A 10,884-nucleotide genomic window follows, 5' to 3' on the forward strand; every position below is an offset into this window, starting at 1 on the left:
CAGCCTGCATTATATGCTCCTCGGTTATTACCACATTGCCCACCTCGGGAACGTAAACTTTTTGCCCACAATAATATTGGGCGCGCGTACTCTCACGTGTTGTTGGCACAATAAGCGAGGGGATCGATTGCGCCGCCTGTTCTCCCAGCTGGGGAACGGTTTTCCTGCATTTTTTACAGCTGCTTGTTGTTTGCTCGAGCTCGAGCTCGCCTCCCTCTGTAGACGTGCTCGATTTAACTTCCTGATGTGGCGCTCATAGTCTGTGTCAACAGGCTTCGGAGCTGGTGGTTGAGCCATACGAATGAAGTGGTCAATCGTTTCCTCAGGCACTTTCTCCCTTGGCGGCGGTGGCGGTTTCGGTGCAAAATGGGCTTCCACCTCGGCCTTCGATATGGCTGCGTTTTCCTCCTCGGACTTGTCATAAGGCCTCTGCGGAAGAGGCGCGAGGCTTGGACCATATTTATATCACTTGCTTCCGCCTGTACTTCCTATACTACCTCGACTCGTACCGCTATGCACCATAGCTGCGGGGTGTCTCTTCTGCAATTGCTTAGGCGGCGGAGACGGCTGACGTGGCTGAGTTGGATGAGGAGGAGTGTCCTGAAGCTGTGCCGGACTTGGAGGAGGAGTGGCCTGAAGTTGTGCCGGACTTGGAGGAGGAGTGGACGTCTGACGCTGTGTCGGACTTGGAGGAGGAGTGGCCTGACACTTTGCCGGACTTGAAGGAGGAGGAGTGGCCTCACGCGTTGGTGGACTTGGAGGAGCGGGAGTCTGCTGACTCGGTGACGGACTTCGACGAGGAGTCGGGTGACGCGGTGTCGGTGGCCTTCGAAAGACGATGCAATCCTTTCTCCATAGGATGACACGATGTATGGCCTCTCCCAATGTGTGCTCGTCGTCACCTCCAGGAATGTCAAGCTGTAGCCCTGAATATGGATCCACCACCTCATCAACCAAGACACGAGCATAGTCCGCTGGAATCGGGTTGCAATGGAAGGTTGCCTCAGGGGGATTTGTAAAAGCAACGGCGTCCGCCACCTTCATGGAAATGTTCTTCATTTTGAAGTGTAGCTCGCAGTTAGTGTTCTCCATGATGTCATCCACGGGGTATCTATCTAGCATTGCGTCGCCCGGTGCGGAACCCACGCTGCTTCTCGGCATGGATGGGACGGTGCTATCCAATGCTAGATCATCCTCTAGCTGCTGCAGCTGCTGAGACCCCCTTTGCTGGCTAAGTGAGTCGATCTGCTCCTGCTGCTGCTGGAATTTAACTGCCAAGTCTGCGTGCGCTGATTCTAGGCCTTGAAGGCGTTCATAGTCTAGCTTCCTCTGATCCTCCTCCATCTTCCTCTTCTTCTCCTCCGCAATCTTCCTTCTCGCACGGGTTCTGTAGTCGGCGTTCCAGTCCGAAAACCCCTCATACCACGGAATAGCGCCCTTGCCTCGTGTTCTTCCCGGGTGTTCAAGATTTCCCAGGGCACGCGTAAGCTCGTCGTTCTCTCTGTTGGGCTGGAACACCCCCGATCGAGCCTCTTCTATTGCAACAAGTATCGCATCGTCGGCTCCGTTCAGACATGCCTTCGTCGAAACTTTGCCTGTCTTCGGGTCCAACTCCCCCCCCCCATGCGCATAGAACCAAGTCCTGCACCTGGGGGGCCAGCTCCTAGTAACTGGAGTGACACCTGCATCCTCCATCTCTTTCTCAGACTTATCCCACTTAGGCATTGCCACCGCGTAGCCACCTGGCCCTAGCTTATGGAACTTATCCTTTTTTTCGGCATTCTTCTTGTTTATTCTCGACCGTTCCTTAGCTAATTCCGAATCCTTGAATTTCACGAAATCGTCCCAATGAGCACTTTGCTTCTCTAGTGTTCCCTCGAATACTGGAGTCTTCCTTCCTCCCTTGACGTACTTGTCCCATTCACGATTCTTGTGGTTCTTGAATGCAACCGCCATCTTCCTAAGAGCAGCGCCCTTGACTTTCTGCACATCTGCTTCTGTGAAATGATCTGGTAGGGTGATATGTTCCATGAGAGTATCCCAAAGCAAACCTTTTTGTCTATCATCGACAAAAAGTAAGATCTGGACATGGCTTTGCTGGCTCTCTCCATTCTTGAAGGGAGATCGGGAGTTGGTCCTTCACAAGAACTCCGCACTGACGAACGAACTTGTCCGCAATCTTCTTAGGTGCTAATGGTTCGCCATTAGGTCTGATTGCCTCGATATTGTACTTTACGCCCTCCTTCAACTTTTTGTTCGGGCCTCGTTTCGTCCTGTTGCCTGAAGATTTGCTCGATCCGGATGGCTGAAAGAAGAAAGATAGATTCGTTAATATATCTTCAAGTCATTTAAAACATGTGATGATCACTAGATGCCTGCTTATATAAATATATATACCTTGCCGGTCTTTGTTGTTTCAAGATCAACATTTTCTTCGTCATCATCATAATCATAGTTCATGACTTCATCAATTTGGTCGTCGCGATCGAATATCATATCACCCTCCCCGGTGTTGTTTAGAAATTCGGAGTTGTCATAATCTTCTTCATTCTAATCATCATCTGGCCCGCGAGGATGGCGTATCATATCGAACAGGGCCTATTCTCCCTCTCTGCCGGTATTGTCCACCATAGCTTTTATTTAACTAATCCAAAAGAAATATAAAACAATTTAGTATTCAAATTACATCGTCTCGAATAATAGATATAGTCTCGAATACATCGTCTCGAATAATAGATATAATCTTGAATACATCATCTCGAATAATATATAATCTCGAATACATCGTCTCTAATATTATATATCGAATACATCACTGGCTAGGTAGCTAATAAAGATCTAATACTACAGAAGAATCTAGGACACTCGCGGTTCCTGTGGCGCGGGCGGTGGACACCCAAAGAGAAGGAACCCTCACAGGATCATAGCTGAAGTGAGATCCCTGAAGAAACTGCCAGGTATTGGAGAACCTGCCGCCCTCTAACGCAACCATGTAGCGATGGACGTGCTCGTCCTCCTCCCTGACACGGCTACGTACCACCTCCGGCGGGGCCGGCTCCCTCCGCACCGAAACTGGCCCACGCGAACGCCACCAAACGAGATCAGGGTCGACGACGGGACCCGGGGCCGGGTTCCTCATCAAGCGGCGTGCCCCTCCAGGCAGCACCTCCCAGTGCCAGCCTGGCGGAGCCCAGTCCCGGACATGGGTCAGCCGGACGTCGTCGCGGACGGGTCAACGGCGAGAATGCGGGCCGGGCATCGTCGAGAACAAATACTAGCTATATGCCCGCAAAAAGTAACATTTTTTTAATGATTGGATTTTGATAACTGAAATTTCTAACATTTCTATATAACCAACATTTCTATAACATTTCTAACAATGCTATATAACTAACATTTCTATAACATTTCTAATATTTCTATAACTAAAAAACAGAAAAGAAATTATAACATTTATATATATAACTAACATTTGTATAACATTTCTAATATTTCTATAACTAAAAAAAAGAAAAATTTCTAACTTTTTTATAACTATTTCTATAACTAAAAAACAAAAAAATTTCTAACAATTCTAACGTTTCTATAACATTTCTAACAATGCTATATAAGTAACTATTTCTATAACTAAAAAAGAAAAATTTCTAACTTTTTTATAACTATTTCTATAACTAAAAAACTAAAAGAATGTATGTGTGTGTGTGCTCACCGGCGAGGCGAGAGGCGACGGGGGGCGGCGACAGGGACGGCGACGGGCGGCGACGACGGCGATGGCGATGACGGGGACAGGGACCGGGCGGCGACGACGGGGACGGGGACGGGGCGGCGACGACGGGGACGGGGCGGCGACGACGGGGAATGGAGAAGGGAAATATACTTGAAATTGTGTTTTTCATGGTGTAGTGCTATGCCTCAGCCATAGATGCTATAAAGTATGTCATGCTGTGTACCAGATCTATTGTATACCCTACACAGTGTTAAGTAAGGGAGTACAATAGTGATCTAAGAGTAGATCACTGGACAGCGGTCAAAATTATCCTTAGTGGAATAAGGAAATATTTCTCAATTATGGAGGTGACAAAAAGGTTCGTCGTAAAAAGTTACGTCGATGCAAGTTTTGACACTGATCCAGATGGCTCTAAATCTCAATCTGGATACATATTGAAAGTGGGAGCAAATAGCTAGAGTAGCTCCGTGCGGAGCATTGTTGATATAGAAATTCGCAAAATACTTACGGATCTGTATGTGACAGATCCGTTGACTAAAATTTTCTCACAAGCAAAACATGATCACACCTTAGTACTCTTTGGGTGTTAATCACATAAATGATGTGAACTAGATTACTGACTCTAGTAAACCCTTTGGGTATAGGTCACATGACAATGTGAACTATGGGTGTTAATCACATGGTGATGTGAACTATTAGTGTTGGATCACATGGCGATGTGAACTAGATTATTGACTCTAGTGCAAGTGGGAGACTGAAGGAAATATGCCCTAGAGGCAATAATAAAGTTATTATTTATTTCCTTATATCAGGATAAATGTTTATTATTCATGCTAGAATTGTATTAACCAGAAACATAATACATGTGTGAATACATAGACAAACAGAGTGTCACTAGTATGCCTCTACTTGACTAGCTCGTTAATCGAAGATGGTTATGTTTCCTAACCATGAACAAAAGAGTTGTTATTTTGATTAACGGGATCACATCAATAGAAGAATGATGTGATTGACATGACCCATTCCATTAGCTTAGCACCCGATCGTTTAGTATGTTGCTATTGCTTTCTTCATGACTTATACATGTTCCTATGACTATGAGATTATACAACTCCCGTTTGCCGGAGGAATACTTTGTGTGCTACCAAACGTCACAACGTAACTGAGTGATTATAAAGGAGCTCTACAGGTGTCTCCAAAGGTACATGTTGGGTTGGCGTATTTTGAGATTAGGATTTGTCATTCCGATTGTCGGAGAGGTATCTCTGGGCCCTCTCGGTAATGCACATCACATAAGCCTTGCAAGCATTGCAACTGAGTTAGTTGCGAGATGATGTATTACGGAACGAGTAAAGAGACTTGCCGATAACGAGATTGAACTAGGTATTGAGATACCGACGATCGAATCTCGGTCAAGTAACATACCGATGACAAAGGGAACAACGTATGTTGTTATGCGGTCTGACCGATAAAGATCTTCCTAGAATATGTGGGAGCCAATATGAGCATCCAGGTTCCGCTATTGGTTATTGACCGGAGACGTGTCTCGGTCATGTCTACATTGTTCTCGAACCCGTAGGGTCCGCACGCTTAAGGTTTCGTTGACAGTTATATTATGAGTTTATGAGTTTTGATATACCGAAGGAGTTCGGAGTCCCGGATGAGATCGGGGACATGACGAGGAGTCTCGAAATGGTCGAGACGTAAAGATCGATATATTGGACGACTATATTCGAACATCGGAAAGGTTCCGAGTGGTTCGGGTATTTTTCGGAGTACCGGGGAGTTACGGGAATACGGGAGAAGAAGTATATGGGCCTTATTGGGCTTTAGGGGAGAGGGAGAGGCAGGCCACGCGCCCCCCCAAGGCCTAGTCCGAATTGTACTAGGGGGAGGGGCTGCGCCCCCTCCTTCCTTCTCTTCCCTCTTCCCCTTCCTTGTCCCCTACTCCTACTACATGGAAGGACTCCTAGTTGGACTAGGAAAGGGGGAATCCTACTCCCGGTGGGAGTAGGACTCCCCTAGGGCGCGCCATAGAGAGGGCCGGCCCTCCACTCCTTTATATACGGGGGCAGGGGGCACCCCATAGACACACAAGTTGATCTTCGTGATCGTTCTCTTAGCCGTGTGCGGTGCCCCCTTCCACCATAATCCTTGATAATATTGTAGTGGTGCTTAGGCGAAGCCCTGCGATAGTTGAACATCAAGATTGTCACCACGCCGTCGTGCTGACGGAACTCTTCCCCGACACTTTGCTGATCAGAGTCCGAGGATCGTCATCGAGCTGAACGTGTGCTAAAACTCGGAGGTGCCGTAGTTTTGGTGCTTGATCGGTCGGGCCGTGAAGACGTACGACTACATCAACCACATTGTGCTAACGCTTCCGCTGTCGGTCTACAAGGGTACGTAGATCGCACTCTCCCCTCTCATTGCTATGCATCACCATGATTTTGCGTGTGCGTAGGAAATTTTTTGAAATTACTACATTTCCCAACAAGGAGGAGGCCGGAGCGGAGCAGTCGGGAGCACCGAAGGAGCCGGAGCTGCATCTGCCGCCCATGTACCCAAAGTCGGGCACAAAGATAGTCAAGATCTCCGACGAGGAGTAGGGTGATCTTAGTACGTAGGTTTTTAGGTTTTTATCCTTGCATGCTTTTGTATGAATATAAGAATTCTTGTATAAGGTGTCCGGATGCAGTTGTGCAAATTTGAGGACTGGCCGGTCATTGCCGGTGGACGCGCCCGGGCATGTCCGCGGGCGTTTGAGGGGTCAAATTTGCCGCGCGTCCGCGGGCGTTTGAGGTGTCATATTTGTCATGTGCGGCTGTAGATGCTCTAACATAGTTGATTGCCTTTGCACCCCATAAGAAGCTTGAACATTAGTCCTAGAGGACGAGGCAGAGGGGGAGGACGGCCTCCAACCAAGAGAAAGGAAATTGGTTATGTGCAGTTTGAGGATGAAGCAGCATGTTTGCTGAACAAAGTGAACCCTTGCCAGGAGATGAGATAGTTCCAGAGACCAACCGTGGCAATGAGAATATACCCCACAGCTCACATCCTCTAGTGGAGGCTCCAAGGTAGTATAAGTTTGAATAGAACTGTATCTCAAGGATTATGATCTACCCCTCTGTACAGAAATATTAGTGCGTTTAAATCACTAATACGGAGGGAGGAATTACAATTGTGTCATATCTGCTAACGTGATATACAAAATATCTTAACATCCCCCTCGATCTCAGCTGGTCTCTACCAGATTGAGATCGCTATAGAACTTCTCCTGAAAAAGATGTCGAGATAGTGGTTTTTGGTAAAGATATCTGCCACCTGATCAGCCGATGCAATAAATCGAACATTTGAGCTGCTGCAGCAATGAGTCCACACAGACAAGTTCCGATGCAGCATTGCAGCTGATGAGGATAACTGGAGTGACTAAGAAACTTATGAGTAGTGCTAGATACATCCGTTTGAGCGGCAACTAATTCCGATCAGAGGGAGTAGGTTCTAACAATATTGACGAGGAGTTTTGTTAAATAAATAATGCACTAACCAGTACTATCTGCTGATAACCCCTCCCCAGAATTTGGTGTTGGATTGCTACTCTGAGAGGATGTTGTACATTAGCACTTAAAATTCACATTCATGCTTCATTGAAACTTAAGTACTCACACGTTATGATGAGAAGGCAAAACATGAAGCAACAAAAAGCAAGAGCAATTGCTCATGATTTCTATCGTTCATCTATTATGATACATATTTAGCATCACATTGTTCAATTTGTCTGTCTGACTACATCAATAATCATGTACAGCTAGATGTTGCAGCCTTGTCTTGCAGGAAAGAACACAAAGTTAGTCACCAGGTTCAGAAAAGCTGGTGCACTTATTATAGACCGTGCCCCTTATCGAGTTGCTGGGCAGATAATATTCTCATAACTAACTAGCACCTATGATTTGCTAAGCCCAAGATACACAGCTCAATTATGCTGCACACAAAACTGAGTGACTAGTTCAGGCATAACTGTCTGAGAGAATGTTGTACATTAGCATTATATCTTAGTAAACAGTTCAATGGTCAACGAAAGAATAATACAAACGTTACCATATATTGCTGCATCTACTTATTGTGTAGGTGGATACACACAAATTCTCCTGGTTTGCGGCGAACATTCGCCAATTATGTTGCTTGCCTTTTAGATCCTCTGACAGCGAATAATGCCAGCAACAGCACAGCTTTGGGAGGGAACACCCCGAAGCCGTCTTTAGCGTGTTCATCAACTGGGCCCTTCTCTTGCATTGCACGATCAGCTAAAACTAGAGCATCAGTTTATCAGCCTTCATCTACCTGACGCTCACTGATTTCTGGATCCACTTATTCTGCAGGGTAGTAAATCCAGCCAACAGGCATGTCAGGCAGTACGGCGATGAATGACACATGTTCCAACAAAAGAAAATGGGAAGAGTTTTACCTAAGTTAGTGAGAGTTAGTAAATTAAGGCTTTTGTTGTCGTTGTTGTTGTTGTGAGAGTTAGTACATTGTCTTTCTGCATATCGTGCGCTTGACAGCATGATTTTGGAACCTTTTTTTGCAACCAGAAGAACATTTGATAAAGGAGAGCTTTGCAACATGCGACCAATCTTAATGACTGTCACATCCTCTGTTACCCAGCGAACCTCAAATGAAAAATAAGGTACACGATTCCTCCCAGCAGGTTCCGACGAGAGGAACATCATCGTTGACAATTCTAGTTAAGCCAAGGAACTTGAATGTGCCATCTTCCAGTGAGATGACAATACCTCTGGTTCTGAACATGGAAGATAGCAACAGTAAGGATTATTAACCTAGTAGACAAAAAGTATCTATAGCCTGCACATACATACAGAGTAAGGCAATTCACCGCTGTATTTTTACTAGTCATGGGCAATACGATTGTTTCTTTTTCTTAACAGAAACTGAAATTTCCAATGTAAAACAAGGGAATCCCAACTCTTAACCATGGACAAACAGTCAAACACACACAAAAAAGGAGTGGGATAAGCAGGTTTAATTATCCATTCTTGGGTGTTGATTAATTCTAACCTAATATTACAATCCACATGAGTGCTAGACTATGTTTAGGCAAGCCAAACGATAGGCCTTGGAACTATGGCATGCATATGGGGGAAACGAAACCAGGAGGCAGCCTGGCACTTTATAAACCCAGCAGTTTTGACAAAATGAATGGGACTAGCGCCCAGTTTACTTGCTCCAGCTTAGTGGGAATATATGTTTTCTTTTGCATGCAATGGGTATGTTTCAGCATCTCGGATACTAATAAATTGACCAGAAAGCAGTTCCTCTCAGCTCATTGGGTACTCTGTCACAGGAATCAAGCAACAAACATATCGAAGGTGGTCACCAGGCAACAAACACATCAGAGCACTCATGCAACAAACAATCCCCTTGGTCACCAGGCTCAAGCAACGACAGTCTTGTTCTGGGCAGCAGAACGGATGTGCTTGGAGGAAGCATCAGAGGTGCCTGGCTTGCCACCTGGACCGTGCTTGTCGTCTCGATCTTTGGGAGGGGGCCTGGGCCTCTGGGAGGGCCTACCCTGATCCTGCTGACCCTTAGGCTTCGGAAGGACACAATTGTTGTTAATGAAGGTCTGGATGTAGTGCGCCGGGATAAAATTTGAGTGAACCCCAGACCCGCCGTGCAGTATGCCTACCACCTGCTGATTGGTATTGTAAAGAGGGGCGCCAGATGACCCGGCCTCGGTTCCCACTGATGCTTCAAAAAGCTGCAAGTCATAGCCATTCTTGTTGGTGCTCATCAAAGCCAACGGTCCTCGATGCAGGCCTTGAAGTCCCGTGGCCATTGTGCACGGACGATACGCCGGCCAGGAGTAGAGCATGCATTGGGTACCCTCGTTGATGGCCATGCTGAACTGAACAAGCGGGTGATCTGATGTGCAGCGCACCCTCTGCTGCAGCTCCCCCATAGTCCTCCCAGCCAGATCCCTAAGATCCACGCGTACCATCATCAGGTCTCTGGCACAATCGATGGCACAAACAGTTGCTCGTGTGTAGGTTCGCTCTCCAACAAACCCGCCCTGAATGAAGTGACTTTCGACATGGGAGCAGGTGACCGAAATCTCAAAATAATCATTCATTTGTGCTGCTGAAATGGGCCCCCAGTCTGCCTGAAAAAGGAAGTCCACAATGTGCGCGGTTGTTGTGATGAAGAGAAAGTTGCCCACTATCCTCACGGCAATGCCGGTTCCCGTGAGGTAATCTGCTTTAAAAATTTCATCGAGCTCTTTCTCTTCCTTGATGCCAAATGTGCCAGCGACACGTCTCAGGGTCTTCTTACGATATGGCGTGAGGACAATGATAAAGACAGACGGCCTGGCTGCCGCATGCAGTGGCCTCCAATCAATCATGGGCATGGTAGGCAGAGCAGCTGGAGCAGGCGGGTGAGCAGCCATTGCAAGTTGTACTGCACTGCAATAAACAAAGTGGCAAAGGAGACCATTAGGAACAGAAGCTCCAGCAGAAACAAAAATGCAAGAGCTAAGACAAACAACCTTGAGAAACAATTAGTAGCTACTTCTAGCAATACTGTAATTTAGCAGTAGAGACAAGAGCACCGACCAAGGCAGATGTGATTGTAACACAAAAACAGAAAGCTACCACAAAACTAGAACCGAATCTTGCTCCGTTAGCATATCTGAGGAACAAAGACAAGACACACAAACAAACAAAACCACGAAGAGTGCAAACCACCACCAAACTAGCACTTGAAGCTCAACCTGTTCACTTCAGGACAGCCATCACAATGAATCTACGAAAAGGACACCACAAAGAAAAGCTCCTCCCTTGTCATGATCAGAATCAACAAGCAAGACGGTTTTTCATCTTCTGATATAGTACTATTATAAACTCATCAGCCCGCAGAAACAGGATATCCATCACATTGGCGCTAATGACAAACATCTGAGAGCAAACCAACACATGCACGCACCAATTCCTGCAAGAACACGCGTACGAACAGAATCCAACTTTAATATTAAATCTGCCTCCGGGAGGCTGCTGCTACCTACTAGAACCTCGAGAGATGGAAATCAAACAAAAGGGTTGTAGTAATAAACAAAGGAAAACAAAACAACAAAAATCTCT

General features: G+C 46.3%; 1 protein-coding gene across 1 annotated transcript; it reads right to left on the reverse strand.

Moving 5' to 3' along the window:
• Nucleotides 1-9,179: 9,179 nt before the first annotated feature.
• Nucleotides 9,180-10,193, reverse strand: LOC147967439 (uncharacterized). Its single transcript, XM_087523130.1, has one exon. The coding sequence runs from the start codon at nt 10,191-10,193 to the stop codon at nt 9,180-9,182; it is 1,014 nt and encodes a 337-aa protein (XP_087379256.1).
• Between the last annotated feature and the right edge of the window lie 691 nt (nt 10,194-10,884).

This window comes from Triticum urartu, chromosome 5A (genome assembly GCF_056163025.1).
Source record: "Triticum urartu cultivar PI428250 chromosome 5A, HENAU_Tu73, whole genome shotgun sequence".
In the NCBI taxonomy this organism is placed as follows: domain Eukaryota; kingdom Viridiplantae; phylum Streptophyta; class Magnoliopsida; order Poales; family Poaceae; genus Triticum; species Triticum urartu.